General features: G+C 34.7%; 1 protein-coding gene across 3 annotated transcripts in view; it reads left to right on the forward strand.

Annotated features, from left to right (window-relative positions):
- Window positions 1-20191, forward strand: part of GABRA2 (gamma-aminobutyric acid type A receptor alpha2 subunit) — a 134527-nt gene that overhangs the window by 69366 nt on the left and 44970 nt on the right. For all 3 annotated transcript variants that reach the window (XM_029946405.1, XM_029946388.1, XM_029946397.1), the window contains 4 exons: window positions 8107-8327; window positions 10900-10982; window positions 15468-15611; window positions 16883-17035. In XM_029946405.1, the coding sequence (XP_029802265.1) occupies window positions 8107-8327; window positions 10900-10982; window positions 15468-15611; window positions 16883-17035 (601 nt within the window). The remainder of the gene's footprint in view (window positions 1-8106; window positions 8328-10899; window positions 10983-15467; window positions 15612-16882; window positions 17036-20191) is intronic.

Here is a 20191-nt window from a genome sequence, read left to right on the forward strand (position 1 = left end):
CAAGAGTTCAGTTTTGCTTTTATTTCCCTTGCCTTTGGGGATGTGTCGAGTAGGAAATTGCTGTGGTTGAGGTCAAGGAGGTTGTTTCCTGCTTTCTCCTCGAGGGTTTTGATGGTTTCTTGTCTCACATTCAGGTCCTTCAGCCATTTTGAGTTTATTTTTGTGTATGGTGTAAGAAAGTGGTCTAGTTTCATTCTTCTGCATGTTGCTGTCCAGTTCTTCCAACACCGCCTGCTAAAGAGGCAGGCTTTTTTCCATCGGATACTCTTTCCTGCTTTGTCAAAAATTAATTGGCTGTACATTTGTGGGCCCAGTTCTGGGTTTTCCATTCTATTCCATTGGTCTGTGTGTCTGTTTTTGTGCCAATACCATACTGTCTTGATGATGATAGTTTAAATAAAACAATTATATTAAAAGGGAATTGGAATGAATTATTATAGCTAGTAATCTTTTTGAATATTTCAATTAGATAAATTTTAATAATCCACTATCAGATTCTGAATCTTTAGCATCAGTTTCTAATTTGGTCTTGAGACTTGCTTGGCCCCCGGCTCTAAGGAGGAAGCCCAGACATCTTCCCTGAACAGTGGTCAGAACATGCGGTCGCTGTGGTATTCTGCAGTCTCTGTTTTTGTGAGCTTGCATAATAGGCTTTTATGGTCTTGTATTAATTGGGTTGATTGGAACTCTGTTAGTCTGTTCTTAGGCTTCTCCGGTATTTTTGCATTTCTTGCAATGCTAATACTGGGCTTACATGTGTTTTCCACACCCTTCTGCGTACCAGCTGGAAGTGTTTGAGCTTAACCATTCTTGTATATTCCAAGGGTGTTGTTTCTTTAATAGCTGTGTACCTGCTTCATAAACCTCATTTTTTTTGTTATAGAAGAAATACACTGTTTGGAATTTACTCAGAATAGACTAGCCTTTATTAGCAAAAAGGGTAAATTAAAATAAATTTTTGTACTTTAAAATGCGTGCAGTAAGTCAAAGTAAATGAGAAATCACCCCAAGAGCGGCCTTGCAATTTGGTTATGTTTCAGTGAGTAGATATAATTCCTCAGAAATTGGCTACATGTATTGACTTATAATTAATGTAGTCAGGCACTAAAAATATGCTGCCTTTGCTGAGTTAACGTGTTTATACAATGAACTGTGTGATAAAGAGTGACTTCCTGTTCACAGTACACATTATGGTAGTCATACTTATTGTAGCTAAAATATTGGATTGGAAATTATCTTTGTTTACGTTCTCCCCCTATGAAGCTTGGAAACAGGAAATTGAGTCAATTTATCTATAACTCTAAAAAGAAGGATTTGGATTAAGTTTCCTGTAAAGGAGTTTTCAAATCTTGAAGTCTGTGGATTCCTCAACTCTTCAGTTTCACCTAACAGTCAGACTCATGTCTCCTAAGTGTAGGCCGTGGACAGCTGCCTACTGCTACGTCTTATGAATTGTTTGCTTTCCTTCTAAATTTGCTTCTTAGTTGTTTGTTTATTCCCTGGGGGAATTTGTAGTTGATCTTGTTGTTATTTATTTCTTTTAGAATCTCAATTCATGGGTCTAAGTCTTAAGATATATGAAGAAATTGCCTTGTTTTGTATTTCTGGCAATATTCCTGTAACATGCAAGTCAAGCATTTACTCTATTAGCATATACTGATGGCAAACCTGAAATTTATTTTAAGGAGCCTTTTAAGAATATTCTTTGTGTATATTGAGACTGTGCATTTTATATACATATTCAAATGTAAATAATTTAGAAATCCTATTTTTCTTAGTGGATATGCAACAAATATTATTTGATTGAAATATTTCCTGGGGTGCCTGGGTGGCATAGTCAGTTAAGCATCTGGCCTTGGCTTAAGTCATGATCTCAAGGTTCATGGTTTTGAGCCCCGGTTTAGGCTCTGTGCTGACAGCTCGGAGCCTGGAGCCTGCTTCAGATTCTGTGTCTCTCTCTTTCTGCCCTTCCCCAGCTTGCACTCTGTCTCTCTCTGTCTCTCAAAAACAAATAAACAAAAAAATTTTTTAAAAAGAAATATCGCCTTACCTTGTCTTTTTAATTTAGAAAACAAAACCACAAAAACTAGTGAATCAATTGTTGTTATTTATATATTTATATATCTTTATGCTTTTATATTAATACATGAAAATATTATAAGATAAGCACTAAAGTAGAACTTGGAATAATACTAAGTTAAAATACACATTATTTCAGAAACATAATTATATTAATAAAACAAATTTAATTTCGCTCTCATTTAAGATTGCTATGTATAATATTTTAGCAATTAATCTCTTCAAATGGACTTTATTATTTTTAAGTGTCTTTCTTAAGTGCTTTAAAATAATAGCAACCAAATGTCTGATTCTGAATTCATATTTTAATGCATAGTTTGATAATTTATAGGTGAAAAAGATACGTAAATGTAAGAAGTGCATCATTAGGCTATTAGTTACTGAAACATTACGCTAATTTTTAAAAAGTCATCTACCAATTCTAGATGCTCATCCTGATTTTCTGGATGTTTAGTTTTTAAAGTTTAGTTTGGTTTTAAAGTTGCTGTTTGCAACCTTCTGGCCCAGTAACCAGTATTTCAGGGTACAGCATGTGCTTATGATGAATGTTACCATTCAAAACAGTGGCTATAAACTCATGGTTTAAATAGCCTCATTGATGATTGTAAATTTGCTTTTGAAGATTTCTTTTCAACATTGATTAGTTCATCACTCTTTATGTGGCTACTGAAGAGAGAACATTAGCGTAGAACGGACATCCCTGTTTTTGTTGTTCACAGCATATAGATACTGCAACTTGCAACTTCACCTGATTCCAAATCACAATACACTACAAGCAAATGAATGAGACATCACTTGATCATTTCTTGTTTGGCGCCTTCTCTTCCTATAGAATGGCTTATGGGCACAGTGAGAGTGCCAGTAGCATTCCTTATATTAACAAAGCTTAATTAACATATTTAGATAAGAATTTTATTAAAAAAAGGATTCTATATTTTCTTCTTACACCTAAAAGGATGTACCTACACCACTTTGTAAACCACTGCTCTAGGCTAAATATCCTGTTTCTGCTCAGTCTCTCTCTTCATTTAGTTACCATACAGTTGATTAGAGTTCTATTTACTGATTTAAAACCAAACTGCCTCTTTGATATTAGACCTGTGTAACTTTCTTTAGAGTCACCTAATGAGGTAAAGTTTCAGATTTTCTCAAACTTTTCATTCATTCACAGAAATCTTTAACTCTCTCCCACACAGGTTGGCGTGATGGGTTGCAGTCATAGCCCCCATCCTTTACTCCTTTTTACATGGACATCTTTTTCCATTTAACTTTATAATGCCCTTGCACTGAGAGTGGGGTGACCTGCTATAATACTTACCACTAAATTCAACCATGTGACTTGCTTTGGCCAATGGGACATTAACAGACATTACGTACATACATGATGGCTTGGAATGGCATTGAGATTTATTATTTTGTATTTCTGCCATTGTCATGAGAAAGATAAGCCTAAGGTAGCCCTGTGGTCCCTGAAGGAAGATAAGAGGCACCTGGAGCAGACTGAATTGCCCCAGTGGTCCTACACAGTGGCAGCCTAGATCAGCCAACGGCCAGCTAAGGCATGAGCAAGAGCAGCTGGATCAGTAGAGCCCAGGTGAGATCAACTGACTCCTGGTCTCATGTCTTTTGAGGTAATAGTAAATAGTTGCTATGATAAGCTGCTATTAACAAGTCTCTAGATTTTACTGGTTAAACTGATTTTCCCTTAATGACATTTACAAACTCAGGAGTAAGGAGAGTTCTTTAAGCTTTCCCTGTTTGTATCGTCTGTTCACTTCTCAACCCATTGCATTCTGGCTTCTGAACTTTTTCTAAATTAAGCTCAAGATCTTTCAGCACTATTAGACATTATTTATCTCCTCATTGTTCTTAAGTTTTCTTTTCTCTTAGTTTGGTATTTTCTTTCCCTCTACTCACTGTGTGTGTGTGTGTGTGTGTGTGTGTGTCTTCCTTTATGGTTCATTTTCCTTAATTTTCTAGAGTTTTTTTTCTAATTTATTTTCATTAGTCATGAAATATCTATATAAGTGGTTCCTTCATTCTTATCATTTTGTCATGGCTCAAAACAATATAGCCTGGGAACATGTCTGATATATTAATAATCACATTATATGTAAATAGACTGAATTATTGTTAAAAGATAGAGATGGTCTCCCAAGTTGTTGTTAATAAATTGGAAATGGTATCTTTAGAACACAGTTTTCTATTCAAATGCAGTAAAATTAAACATCAATGACAAAAAATATAAGTAAAAGAAACCAATGCATTTGGAAACATAAAAATTCTTCACATTATCTATTACATATAGAAAAAGGAAAGTCATAATGGAAATTTAAAATGTCTTTGAATAATAATGAAAATGCTATTCATTATGCTTATGAGATAGCTATAGCAATCATGGCTTTGGAATTGATGCTGGGATAGATAAACAATAGAAGAGAAAAGAAATCTCAGAATAATTTCCATTCCTGTATGGACACTATATACATGAGTGAAGTACCATTGCAGATCTTTGGGCAAAGATGAACCAGTCAATAAATGAACGAGAAAGCTGTTTTTCCATTTGAAAACAAAGAAATAATGTTGAATCTTTATCTCATGTGGTACATAATAATTCCAGGACCTAAATGTTAAAAAGCAGAATTTTTATCTTTAAAAGAAATGTACAGGGATATATTTATGATATTTGTATGTCTTTATAATTTTTAGTATTGTTCTTACTGAGTAGTATGTTTTCTTTATTTATATATAGAAAATATAATTTCTATAACTCAATAAAAAAGATAACCTAAAAGGAAATTGACTAAATGAAATTAACAGACACTACATAAAAGAGAAAACTAGAGTATTTAGTAAACATATGCACATGTGGTAATTTCACTTATTAAAAGAGAAATCAAAATGGTAGCACTATGAATAATTCACACTAATAATAATGGCTAAAATCAAACATTCTATTTATACCAGGTTGAACAGAAACAAGGCCTCTAGGATTTCAACTTGAAAATATCTTGTTAAGGACGCATATGCAATACATTCTAGTAATCCTACTTGTAGATTTTCTTTAGAAAGTGGTAGCTTGCTGTAGTGTGGGGCCCAAATTCTGTCATTTATTTTTATGTATAAAGACTCACTGGAATATAGCCACACTGACTCATTTAAATAATATTTGTGAGGACTTTCACACAATAGCAAAGTTGGGTGGTGATGATACCATATGGCCTGTAAAGCCTACAGTGTTTACTAACTGACCCCTTATGGAAGAGTTTGCTGACCTCTGGTTTAGAGTAATTCTTGGGCCTTTGTCCTTAGAGCGTTATGTAATAATGCTCACTGCAGTATTGCGGTGCAACAGTGACAGACTGGAAATAGAAAAAAATATTAAGAATATACAAAAAGGATGAATATTGTGAAATATTCTTTTTTTTAAATGTCTTTTATTTATTTTTGAGAGACAGAGAGGGACAGCATGAGCAGGGGAGGGTCAGAGAGAGAGGGAGACAGAATCTGAAGCAGGCTCCAGGCTCTGAGCACTCAGCACAGAGCCCGACGCAGGGCTCGAACCCAAGAACTGTGAGATCATGACCTGAGCTGAAGCCGGCCGCTTAACCGACTGAGCCACCCAGGCGCCCCTGTGAAATATTCTTAAAAAGTAATGCTATGTAGCCATGAAAATGAGTCCAAGTACTAGATATAGTGCCATGAATGGATTTCAATAATATAACTAAAAACTCAGTGTTAGGAGAGTATACACTGTATGATACCATTTATATAAATGTTAAAAATGTGATATAGAAACACATATATTTATGTAGTAAAGCTATGACCACATGTAGGGGAATGGTAAACACCAAATTCAAGATAATTATTTCCTCAGAGAGTAGGGGAATGTGGTTGAAGGGGAATGAACGAGAAAGAAGGCTTCAGTACTATTTGTGACGGCATTTCTGCTGGTGACGGTTACAAGATGTTAAGGACATTCTTTATACCCTTGCATATGTCTGAAGACAAGCTGAGATAATACACAAATGAAAGCCATGGTGCCTTCCTTCTGTGATGATTTTGTAAGCTTGTTGTGAAGATTTGCAAGCTTGTTGGGAGGCCGAGGAACGAACATGCAGTTGCAGTATGGGATCTGAAAGTAATGGAAGCTTTAGGAGTAATGAAGATACGCAGATAGCTGACTAGGTATTTTCCAGGTGTTCGAGGTGAGTAGTTCCTCACTCTGGCAGGTCAGAAACTTGCTTTAGGTGAGGAATGGCAAGAAGTGTGGATTGCTGGTTAGGATGGGGTGGGGGAGAAAGAGGCAGAGAGCACTCCCTGTAGGTTGGCAGGCACACTTGGGACACCATGAATGCTCAGGAACAAACAGCATTCCTGAAAACAGTTTTTAAAAAGAACTCACTTGAAACTCACTGTTTATAAACCTTGCATATCTCCTATGTGTTAGATCTACAGGAAATGATTGTCATAGAAATAGCCTCTGAAACAGATAAAACCTGTCACAATTTTGCAGAAGTGGAAAATTTGAATTTGATGTTTATAAAAAGTTGTAAAATGCTTTCAGTTTGCCTGGACAGGTAAATGTCCTATGTATTCATATTAGGCTTGGATTTGATGGAACTGTGGTTGGAAAGAAACACTTGCATAAAAACCTGAGATAGCAAAGACACATCTGTTAATCTAGGTATTTCTGTAAAAAAATCGGGTTATATCTCTATGGAATTAAACATTTTTAAAAAGGACTAAACCACTGAGAGCAAGCATTGATGACTCAACCGTGACATTTTCTCACAAGGATCAGGGACACAGTCCAGAGCCATGCTTTATTTCCTTTTCCTAAATCATGACCTAGGGCTGATACTTACCCTTTTCATCCATTCAGTTTTTGAAAGTTCACTGGGAATCATTTACTTGATTAGCGTTTGTACAAATGATTTGATATTTTCTAAGTAGATGGCCTTTTTAATCTGTCCTTTTTTACACTAATAATTGTAGTTGAGTGAAATTGCCACTTGCTAAGGTGTTAATTTCAAATGTGATGACTGTGGCTTTGGGCTCAGAGGACAGTTTCTGATATTCCAATCTCGGTTGTGTAATTGAACATTTTGGTGATCTATCATGTGAGTTTGCACAAAAATATATTGACAAAATTTTAATATCTAATAGATCGTCAACATTAGTCACAACTGTGAATTGTACCTCTTGTCCAAAAGGTATGCATTTTTTTCTAAGAGAAGAGAGAGAGGAAGTCAGGGAGTAGAGGAATGACAGAGAGAGCAAAAAAGAGATTGATTAAACTAACTTAAAGTGTTGGGGAATCATAAGAATTGATCACTAGCTGATCTGTATGAATATTTGAAAGTGTGTTTTAACCTGAGGGAGTTTATCTGCGAAATATTTCTATTTTAAGTATTCCAGTTTCTTTCAGGGATGTTTATTACAACTAATTTTATAAATTAAACTTTATTGAAATCATCATCGCCTAATACTTCTTCCTAGCAATATGCTATCTCACCATTTTTAAGATTAAAAAAGAAATATGATATTTTATAGTTCCTTTGGCAACAGCAGATGATGAGTCACACAGATTTGACAGTGTGTATAATAGTCATTTCTTTTTTCCTTTTTGGGGGGGCAGGGAAGCTACCAAGGAGGCCACCTGCTTTTTCCTGAGACAGATTCTTAGAATAATCACCCAGACTTGCCCAAACACACCCTCTCTCCAATAATTGTAAACTATAGGACGCAGTAAAGCAGTTTAAAACCTCGCTCAATTTAAAGAGTCCAGATCAAGTATATTTATTCTTTTCTTTTAATAATAATATGTGCTAATTGTTTAAACACACACACTTATCCCATTATTAAGTGGCAACATTTATTGATAAGGAAATAATCTTTCAAAACTTCTCTCAGTAGAATATTCCCTCTTATAAACTATTGATATTATTATTTTTGTTGGAATTTATAGTGTCCTTGTATCTGAAACATTTGTTATTTTCAGAAGAATTCTATTCTATATTTCAGGAATATACAATTGATGTTTTCTTTCGACAAAAATGGAAAGATGAACGGTTAAAATTTAAAGGTCCAATGAACATTCTTCGACTTAACAATTTAATGGCTAGCAAAATCTGGACTCCTGATACCTTCTTTCATAATGGGAAAAAATCTGTAGCTCACAATATGACAATGCCGAATAAGCTTCTTCGAATCCAGGATGATGGGACTCTGTTGTACACAATGAGGTATGTTTTTAAGTTTGATATGTTGCATTTAAGGGTACCTGGGTGGCTCAGTCTATAGTGCCTACAACTTTGCATCAGGTCATGGTCTCCTGGTTGGCGGATTCCAGGCCCAGATCAAGCTCTGTGCTGATGGCTCAGAGCCTAGAGGTTCCTTCAGATTCTGTCTCTTTCTCTTTCTGTTCCTCCGCCACTCATGCTTTGTCACTCTGTCTCTCTGTCTCTCTCTCTCTCTCTCTCTCAAAAAACAAATAAGCGCTAAAAAATTTTAAATGCTAAGAAACCCGTGTATTAACAACCAGCCAACCTAGTTATCATGTATTAGCACAAGTTGAACATTTTTATAACCGATTACGGAAGTATTCATAGTATGCTTTGTAAGTCCCTGGATATTAAAATAAGGTAAAATAGTATTTATGAGATTGATTCTCATCTTGTGTTAAAGCTTAAACATTACCTTCACTATTAAGAATTGATTATTCTTGGGGGTGCCTGCGTGGCTCAGTCAGTTAAGCATCAGACTTGGTTTCAGCTCAGGTCGTGATCTCATGGTTGAGATTGAGCCCGGGGTCAGGCTCCTCACTGAACATGAAGTCTGCTTGAGATCCTCTTTCTCCTTCTCCTGCCCTCTCCAGCACGCACCAAAATAAATAATTATATAAATAAATAAATAAATATTTTTGACTATTTCCTTTTGACACTACCTTTTAATTAAGTGGAGCTTAAATATCATGATTTAAAGTCTCCTTTATATGAGTATGTAATTTTATTTTTAATATTTCATCAGATATGCCATGAAAATTTTAAGTGATTTTTAAGCAAGCTTTTACTTAATGTTTTGGTCCTCCTTATAAAGTTACTCTAAAAAATTACATTTTTAAAGAGGTACTTTTTATTTAATAAGGCTTACAAGTACCATAAGCATATATATTAAGTAATCTGAATTGCCATTTTGTATATCAAATATTATGTAGCATCAACTTTATATGTTTCAACCTTTCAAAAATCATGTAAAGAAATATATAGCTGTTGACTTTGGCAACATTTAACTCTTCTTATGAATTAATCTTTTAAAATAAGTTACTTAAATTACAAAACAATCACAAATCTAATAAACTGTAATCAAAAATTTAAATATTTAATAAAGGCTTTAAAGCATTGGTAACTATTAGCTTTAAACATAGATTAGTCATGCGGCACCTTGGTGGCTCAGTCAGTCAAGCATCTGACTCTTTATTTTGGCTCAGGTCATGATCTCATGGTTCCTGAGTTCGAGCCCAGGGTCAGGCTCTGTGCTGACAGTGCTGAACAGTGCTGAGCCTGCTTAGGATTCTCTCTTTCTCCCTCTCTCTCTGCTCTTCCCCTATTTGCACTCTTTCCCAAAATAAATTTAATTAAATAAATAAGTATAGATCAGTTGTATATTTGAGACGTTTGATGTGTTATTATTTCATGTGAAGTGTTAAGTGGTGGATTTCAGTTGTATAAGTTATTTAAGAAGGGGAAATAATAAGTTCTCATCTTTAAAGAAGAAACTTTTGAGGACTCATTACTAACTGACCATTATCTAAAATGGAAATGCTAGCTCTTCTCTGCCTCTCTCTCTCTGAATCCTGCCATACAGATGCAGTATCCCTATCGATCCTACACTTTGATCATTCCTGTGGATTAAGTCAATGACTGGAAATTTTGGCTTTAAACAAAATATTGGCAGAGAACACACAGAGTTTTGGAAAAGATTGCACGGAGTTCCACTTAAATAATCTCTTAGAAGTATATAGGCTATAATTAAATTGTTGGTTACATTTGTTTTGCTCATGTTAAGAGTCTTCTATAAGTTCGATATAACACCTTTTCTATCCACTTTACCTATGTGAGACATGGAATAATTGATAACTTTCTTTATAACAAGTTTGCTATGATTACTCTATAATGTGATCACACAGCTGCAGAAAAAATATTTGTTTAACAATACATAACTTGTGTCCATAATTTAGCAAATAGTCTAATTTCAACAAGATATTTTTAGGAGGCACATCAATATGCATATCTCTATCTACTTCTATTTTTAAATCCATGTACCTGTATGTAATATGTGATACTCATTTTACATATTTTTGAAGGGAGCTCTTTTGAGGCGATATTGAATTCTTGTATCAGTTTTGCTTATAGTTGCTGATAAGCTGATGGGTGAAAATAGTGTTCTTTTCATACTACAGATGATTTCCCCTTTTTTCCCTCTAGGATTTCAAATGTTATTAGTGAATGCTCTTGTGCAAATAGCCCTTCAAAAATGCATATGTAACTTATTTACTTCTTAACAAATCACAGAGTACAAATTGGTTAAGAATATTTGTAAATAAATATTGTTATTTGAGCTAAGATTTTGTATGTGTTAATGTCTTCTAAAAGATCACCCAAATGTGAAAGAACAAAAGCATTTAAAAGTTAATTAGCCTAATATAATGCTGTAATGAAGATTCCACCTCATCACTGATGCTGTTCCCAGCAGTAAGGAGTGATTTGTCTTGACTTGCCAATGTACTTAAACAAAGAGTGAAATTTTCACTTTTAGGCTTACGGTTCAAGCTGAATGTCCAATGCACTTGGAGGATTTTCCTATGGATGCTCATTCATGTCCTCTGAAATTTGGCAGCTGTAAGTATGGGGATCAAGGTACATATTTTGGGTCTATATAATCAAGGAGAGCTCGCAGTGATGCTTAACCGTGGAGTTTCTTTAGAATTGTGGAATGCTTAATATTTACCCAAAAAGATATAGAAGCAAAAGACTTGCTGATTTCCCTCAAGAAACTAATTGGCTAGTCCTATTGCACTCTCGAATATCATTATATTTGAATCATGGTTTTTAAAATTATCACTTGCTTTCCTGCTGATAAAGAACATCATGTGTTTTGACACATGGGTAAAGGTAGTCTAGAAGCTCCTTGTGGAGGTCTAGACCATGCCATTTACCTTCTTTCCCAAATGTTAGCACATTAAAAATGCAAAATACCTTTTTTTTGGTAACTAAGAATGAATTGTAAAGGATAGATTCTATGGTTTATTAAAGTTGTAACCAGCCTGTTGCAAATGGCAGGCACAGAAACTGTATCTGTGCAGTTATCTTCCTACTTTTCAACTGAATAGAAGTGTTTTTTAATTTCCTAAAATAAGTTTGAAGGAGATGATATAGCTGGATTGCTCTTTGCAGGCCTTCTGTGTACATAAAATATTTCAGAAAAGGCTCTGTACATTTGACCATTGTCTAGGTCACTGAGGTTATATCTTGTACGTCAAGCAGAAGCATTCACTCTTCTGGAATAATTGAAAAGAGGGGAGGTCAAATCATCTCCCACGGGCCACTAAGCAGGGCCTGGTTCTCGGGCAAGTTCGAGATAAATTCATGGATAAGGCTAACACAGCTTCTCTCTTGTGGTAGCCTGTCCCATTACCTAACTTTTTCAGAAACCTTGCTTTTTCAGGTATTCCTATCTTTGTCCATTCAGGGCATCTTTTGATTTTTCATTCCTTTGAATAGAAATGAAGTTCCCTCACCTGGTTAAAAAGATGTATGACTGAACAGGTGCCTTTACCTTACAGACTGTATCAAGTGAAAGAAAGGGAGGAATGAAAGCTAATGTGAATGCAAACTCCTTTAATCATTTTGATGACCACAGTTTTGTGGAATGAGAAGTTCAATCTTTTGTGTTCTGTTAATTCCTACGAAAGGTGTCAGCTCTCAGTTTTCTCTGAGATTCTCTTCTTTGTTTAACTACAAAGCCTTCTTTTATTGTCATGGAAACCATCACTTCAATACTGGCATTTTTTCCAAAATTATTTAAGATAGTCAATCATGTTATACAACATAAACACGATGCTGAAAAAACTACAGCAGATGCAGCAGAGAAAACCTTATTTGCATTACATAAATGGCATTAAAGAGAAAATTGAAAAGCCTTGATACCAAGGAAAGGATTTATTCAAAATGCAGCAACAGCATAAGAAGGGAAGGAATTTTTCACTGGACAAGTCAGTGCCATTAAGGCACCAAATATAAATTGTGTGATGTCTCCATTTTGAATATGAAATAAGTATGCTTAAAAATATTTTAAATGAAATTTAAACATCCCTTATGGTGAAGTAGTAGTGAAATATTCCATGCTTGAGAACACAGCTTTCTGTATCTCGAAATGATACAAACAACACACAAAATTTATTGTTATGCATTCTCTAAGTAATTACTTTTTGTTTCATTTTCCTCATGTGTGTTTTCTGACACATTGAATGAACAATTTGATTTGTATATTCTTTTATTGATCCTTGCCAACAGTAGGTGCCTGATCCCTAAGTGTTAAAAGTATGGACATTAAGCATGGTATGAAAAGCCAACCCAAACCTTAAAATGTTGGCACAACAGATTTTGATGGAAGCAGACATTTGTTTATTCTGCTCTTGCTCACAAATTTTCTTGTCTCCCCCAAAGTGATAGAATTTATGGAAATTTATTGTTGTCTTCAAGGTAAAGAAGCATCTTTTGTATAAATTTATAATTTTGAATTCATTTTTGTTTTGCTTTCCTTCTATTGCCTTACATCTTTATATATTATCTTGCTGTTTAAAAGTTCCCCAATGCAAGTCTGGATATATTCTATGCATTAGTCCAAAAGAAATTGTAAATCATCTTCTAGGATAAAAGTTAATAATTTAAAATAATTTGGGGATTTTTTTTGGTTATCAAATAGAATCAAGTCAATATGCATTTGATGTTTAATGCAGATTAGGACTCAAAAATGTTTTTTTTAACAGAATTAAATGTAATTATTTAATGAAAATCTAATTTAGGGATAGAATTTATAGTAAAATTTGTTAAACAAGCTATCTTTCTCTCCTTTTACACTTTACTAAAAAACACTGCAGTGTTTTCCTGGCTTGCATGTGTCTTGGTGGGTCAGGAATGCCTTTCTGGTCTATCTCATAACTTTCTGCTCTATCTTCTCTCACACTGGTCTCAAAATCTAAAAAATATATTCCTGTCTGACTAATGAAATACTATCATTGCTTTTTCAAAAAAGACATGGGAAGACTCAAGTCACTTTCTTTAACATATTCTTGCGCTCCTATGCAGATTTCCGTCTTCCATAAAAGGAAATAACATAATTAAAATATTATGAGTTTATTGATTAATCTAGCAAGAATGAACCAAGAATTTTTCTGGGTAACAGGCTCTGTGCCAGATGCAAGTGGTGTAGATACGAACAAGATAAGAGTCCCTACCTTCAGTGTCTCACTGGTTTCTTAAAAGTGTCACTGTATATGTAGGCTTTTATTTTCTCTTATTGATGTTTAAATGTGACACATCAAAATTCAAAAGTAGAATCATTGCACTTAAGAAAACGTCATAATTTATTAGTATTCACAACTACTGATGTGTATTCATGGGGAAAACAAAACAAGCCACTTGATGATCTGCAAATGGATTGCTAGTTATCCACATTATTAACGTCACTTATTTAATCATAAAAGCAGAAACATCAGTGATTAACTAATTGAAATTAATACAGATGTAGACTTTAGAGTAACTAGAATTCATATGCTAACTATAGGAACATATCTGCTATTAAATATGTACACACACATTTAAGATATACAGACATATACATATTTGTAGAATCCTATTTCAAGTATTGTTTCATGGAATATAATACAATTATGCATATAGGTGAATTTGTATACAATGAAAACAGTATTTCCCTGAGATGAGTATTTAGTAGTACCACTCAAAAACCTAGCAAAATTGTAGTATGCTATTTATTAAAAGACCACACAGACAATAAGACACAAACTCATAAACATTCACTTTATTGTTACTGATGCTTTAGTGTGAATTTTTTGGTGATCTCAGACCTTGGATCAAGGTAAGTAGCAGGGCCATCCCAGAACAATGTTATCAAACTAGAAAATGTGTAGGTGGCAGGTAAATGAACTTTCCAGAGTCCCAGAGAGCTAGGCAAGGGATATTGCTGGAAACAGCTAGTCCTTTCTCTTTTTCAGTAGAGAACAGAAGTGTGATGCTGAGTTTTGCTCAAGAATCAGGAGTAACTAATGCTTCTAAAACATTCCCATGACCAAATAGACTTAGAAGTTCTTCAAAAGGTCAGTAGGATAGCAAGAATTGTCTGTTAATTCAACTGCTGGAGAGACTGTCTTCATGGGGAGGTCAGACAGCCCCAGGAGAAATGCCAGGGCAAGAGAAAGGCTAAGACAGGATATGCTGCCTACCCTCCAGCACTAGAATCATCTAGTTTCTGCTAAGTTCTGCATCTCTGGCCAAATAAATCAGAAGGTTATACCTGGTCTGTATATATTTTGTCTATTGCCAGTCTGTAACTTAACTGGGATGCAATGAAAGTATAGTTCAGTGATATCTGTGTGCATTTATTTTAAAATGAACATGTTTTAAGGAATACATATATCTTGATGAAATTATGGCATTTTGATTTATTTTACATGTTCTGCAATAACCTGTATTCATTCTTTAATGAAATGAATTGTTTCATGAGAACAAAGTCATTTAGTTCTTAACCAGGGGAAGGTTATCAAGACAAACTTACAACACTAACTACAAAAACAGTCCTTAAAATAAATACAATGCAACTCATCAGTATTCTCATATAGTAGTAAGTTACTTTTATGTCCAGAGAGTGTTATCATTTTGAATTATAAATGTTATTTCATAAGTGATGGCTATTGATATTTCCAAAGAAGCCATTTAAATGGGCTCTGAGTATTTATAAGCTGTTTACTACAATGGCTTTGTCTTCTACCTTGGAATTGTGGAAGATATTTTAACCATCTCAGGGCTCAGTGATTTTTGCAAGCTCCGAAGAGAAATTTACTCTTCACGTCTCAAAGTGGTTGCAATGAAAATACCCTGTGGTCATGATTTTCTTTCTTGATCTGCTTCCCATTCTTCATAGTGAAAGTTGTAAATTTCAAAGACAATTTTTGCCCTACAAAATATTATCTATAAATATCAAGTTTTATAATAAGTAGTGATTCTGTGCAATATATAACCTTTGATGCTGCGCTTTGTAAATGGTTCTTACTATAGTGCTTAATTTTCTTTTTTAATTTTCTACAGATGCATATACAACCTCAGAGGTCACTTATATCTGGACTTACAATGCATCTGATTCAGTACAAGTTGCTCCTGATGGCTCCAGATTAAATCAGTACGATCTGCTGGGCCAGTCAATCGGGAAGGAGACAATTAAATCCAGTACAGGTCAGTACAATGAGCCTAAAAAGAAGCAGCTTACTTTTTAAAATTTTTATTGTTTCTTTATTTTTGAGACTGAGAGAGATAAAGCATGAGTGGGGAAGGGGTAGTGAGAGAGGGAGACACAGAATCCATACAGGCTCCAGGCTCTGAGCTGTCAGCACAGAGCCTGATGTGGGGCTCGAACTCACAAACTGTGAGATAATGACCTGAGCCAAAGTCAGATGCTTAACTGACTGGGCCACCCAGGCACAGGCACCTTACCCACCCCCCAAAAAAGCAAGCTTATAATAAAATGGATGGGTTGAAGTCATTGGAAATATGTTAGCTTGCTTAAAAACTTTTGCTCCTCGGGCCCAAGAACTAGCAGCACAGACTGTAGGAGCTTTTTAGATATTTACAATCTCAGACCTGACCTCTTACTAAGTCCAGATCTGGATTTTAACAAGATTCCAAGGAGTTGTGCATAAAGTTTGAGAAAGACTGGTCTAAAATATACTTCCAATTCAAAAAGCATGTGTCTTTTCAGACAAGCCAATATTACCTTCAAAGAGGGTTACAATTTCCCTAAATTTCCAATTCTTTTCCTCCTATTTTGGATAATTTATGACTATTCAACTCTTGATTAATGGATAATTACTACTGGCCTTCATGGGAACGCTGATGCTTTTCTAAGTACCACACTCATCTAAGAAAAGTAGCTATGTTTAACTAATGATTTTATATCTGGCAGATGTAACCTCAGAGAGCAGAAAGGAAGGTAGGTCTCAGGACTGGATAAAAATAATGACAGTGATTTAGAGTATCCACACAACACTGAGACAATCAGAATGGATGACAGGGCCAAAAGACTGGGTCGGTCTTGGAGATGTGACCAGAGATTGACCCTTTAAAAAGCCAGAGAGTTAGAACAATCAAAGCGGAGACTGGAAATTGGTACCAGTGGGGATGAGAGACCTGAGCAAGTAAGATAATTCGTGATCAGAGAGCATTTGTGAATCTTGTATTCCCTTGGTCAAGAAGCATGACCTGGAGAGTAAGATAAATGTCATACCTTAGACATGTAGTGCAAGTTTCTTGGTAATATTAAAATTCTCTTTTAAAAATCTTTGCTATGCTAGAGTCAGTTAAAGGTTTATACTTTTTATGTCGTATATGTGATAAATTCTTTTTTTTTTTTAAATCAGGGACTGTTCCTTTTCAAATCTGTTCCATTTCCAAAATGTTCAAACTATTGACTATTACAGTTCCTTAAGCTCTTTAAATTTTTCTTCTAGGTGAATATACCGTAATGACAGCTCATTTCCACTTGAAAAGAAAAATTGGGTATTTTGTGATTCAGACATATCTGCCTTGCATCATGACTGTCATTCTCTCCCAAGTGTCATTCTGGCTTAACAGAGAATCTGTGCCTGCAAGAACAGTGTTCGGTGAGTGAATAACTACACACTTTCTTGTACAGCACATTATGTTTTGTAGCATACGTTCAAAAGCATTCTCTCTCTTGACACTCACAGTAATTTGTGGCGTGTGGGGCTGGGCATATGGCTCCTTCTTAGAGATGAGGAAGCTGAGGCTCAGAGAGTTAAATACAGAGTCAGCACCACCCTGTTAATAAGAGATATAAACACGACTCATATTTTCTGGAGATGTATTCAGTCTTCTTTCTGTTTTGCTCTTCTTTTCATTATTTGTTTCCATGTCAGCATAAAGAGAATATTCTTAGAGGCTTTTAGTTGGAATATAACAATGCCATATTTCTGGGCTTTCTATGTTTATATCTACTTTGTTCTCTGTTTAGATGGACAGAGATGATCTTTGTATTTCATGTTAGAGAGAGAAAGGGAAGAAGAGAAAGAGGAGGAGACCCCTCATTCACTACTGCTAGTGCGTTTAATAACAAAGTTAATTTTCTTGATTTTAACCATGCAGGGGAATTACTGCTTTTTGGATGAATTGAATAGGCTGAGCACATTTTGTGCAAAGTAGATTAACTTTGTGTGTTTGTCCCCCTCATTCATTTACCGTTTTATTGAGAATACACTCTGTTGGATATAGTACAAGGCTTTAGAGCTCAAATACATATAAAATACAGTCCCTGTATTCAACTAGTTCAGTATAGCAGAGGGCAGCAGAAAAAGCAGAAGAGATGATAGCAATGCAAGATAAGAGCATTATAAAAGAGGTATATAAAAGTTGTTATTACAAGAGATCAGCAAAGACCCTCTCCAAAAGAACTGCTTAGGTAGTTTAGTTTATATTTGAGCTAAGTCTTGAAGGATGAGTGGGAGTTTCCCACAGATGAGAGTGGGCAAGAATCCTACCTGAGAGGATAAACTGTAGTAACATCAAGGGATGAAAGCACAGAGGGTATTTGGTGAGTGAACTGCTTCAGCGTTAGTGTAGATACATAGAGACAGAAGTATTGTTTGAGGCCTAATGACAGGGGCATTGTAACCCAGGCTAGAACAAGGTATCTCCATCTTATAAACTACTGCAACCCCTTGTAGTATTTTGAAGGCATGTAAAGCTTTTAGAACAATGGCTGACACTTAATATGCAATATAACATTAGCTATTCTTATCAGTGCACAAAAATCAGTTTGATTTTCAGTACTAGCAATGAATAATTCAAAAGGAAATTTAAGAAAATGATTCTATTTACAGTGACATCCAAATGAATAAAATACCTGGAATATATTTATCCAGTAGGTCAAAGACTTGTCCACTGAAAACTACAAAACTTCGCTGAGAGAAATTAAAGAATACCTAATTAAATAGAAAGACCTCCTATGTTCATAGATTAGAAGACAATACTGTTAAATTGGGAATAATCCCCAAAGTGGTGTATAAATTCAACTCAATACCTGTCAACAGTCCAGTGGCCTTCTTTTACAGAAATGGCAAAAGCCAATCCTCTAATTCGTATGGAATTACAAGAGTCTCCAAGTAACCAAAATAGTTTTGAAAAAGAAAAACAAATTTAGTGACTTCACATTTTCCAGTTTCAAAATAGTACAAAGAAAGCTGCATTAATCAAAACAGTGTGGTGGTAGCATAAGGATAGACATATAGATCAATAGAATAAAATCAAGATGGAAACACACTCAAACATGGTGAATTGAGTGTATTAAGACCATTGGAGGGACTTTCAGCAAGGATACCAGCAGGTAGAAGATCACCACGTACAAAGAAATGAAATTGGACTCCTATCTCACTCCAGATAGAGCAATAAACTCAAATGGATAGAAAATTTTAATATAAAATCTAAAACCATAAAGCTATTAGAAAACATATGATAAATCTTTATGACCTAGACCTAGCAATGGATTCTTAGATTTGACACCAGAAGCATGAGTGACAAAGAAAAAATAAAAGTAAATTTTGCTAAATTTGAAAACTTTTGTGCCTCAAAGAATATTATCAAGAATATGAAAAGACAACTTACATGTGTGAGAAAATATTTTCAAAATGTATATCTGAAAAGGATTTAATATCCTGAATGAAGAAAGGACTCTTAAAACTCAAAAATTAAAAAAAAAAAACAACATATTTAAAAAAATGGGCTAAGAACTTGAATAGGCTTTTCTTCTAAAAAAGTATGCCAATGGCAAACAGTAGGAAATGCTGTGAAACAACATTCGACATTAAAGACACACAAGTCAAAACCACAGTAAATTACATTTCACATACATTGGGATGGAAATAATAATAATAATAATTAATAATAATAATAATAATAATAATAATAATAATATAAAACAGAACAAACCAAAAACACAAGAAATAAGTGTTGGTGATGTTGTGGAGAAATAGAAACCCTTATATATTAGTAGTGGGAATGTAAAATGATGCAAACTCAGTGGACAGCAGTTTGGCACTTCCTGAAAAAGTTCAACATAGAATTTTTCTCATTTGACCCAGGGTTCCTCCTTGAGGTGTAAACCTCAGATTAGTGAAAACATGTGTTCCCATGGAAATTTGTACACAGATGTTTCTAGCACCATCGTTTGTACTAATCAAAGGGTAGAAACAACCCAGATTTCCTCCAGTCGATGAGTGGATAGCCAAAATGTGCTTTGTACTTACAATGGGATATTATTCACCCATAAAAGCAACTAAATGCTGATAGCATGCTACCACATGGATAAACTTCAAAAACATCATGCTAAGTGAAAGAAGGTGGCCACAAAAAGTCATTGTATGATTCCTTTCATAAGAATTATCCAAAATAGGCAAATCCATAGAGATGAACAGCATTTAGCGGTTGCCAATAGATGGAGACAGGATAAACGGGGAAACAGGGAGTTATTCCTTAATAGGAGCAGGATGTTCTTCTAGGATAATGAAAAGGCTTGAAACTAGAGAGAGGTGGTGGTTGGCAGAACATTGTGAATGCATAAATGCTACTGAATTGTATACTTTAAAATGTTCTTATATATATGTGTGAATTTCTCCTCAATAAAATAATTTTTAAAAGTCACGGATTGAAAAAAAAAGCAAGAAATGAGTACATCAAAGATTTCCCAGGATTTAGACTCGGAAGTATCTTCTCAGATACCTATTTCAAAAATTGCAAATTTTTGA

The sequence above is a fragment of the Suricata suricatta genome, chromosome 1, assembly GCF_006229205.1.
Source record: "Suricata suricatta isolate VVHF042 chromosome 1, meerkat_22Aug2017_6uvM2_HiC, whole genome shotgun sequence".
NCBI lineage: Eukaryota > Metazoa > Chordata > Mammalia > Carnivora > Herpestidae > Suricata > Suricata suricatta.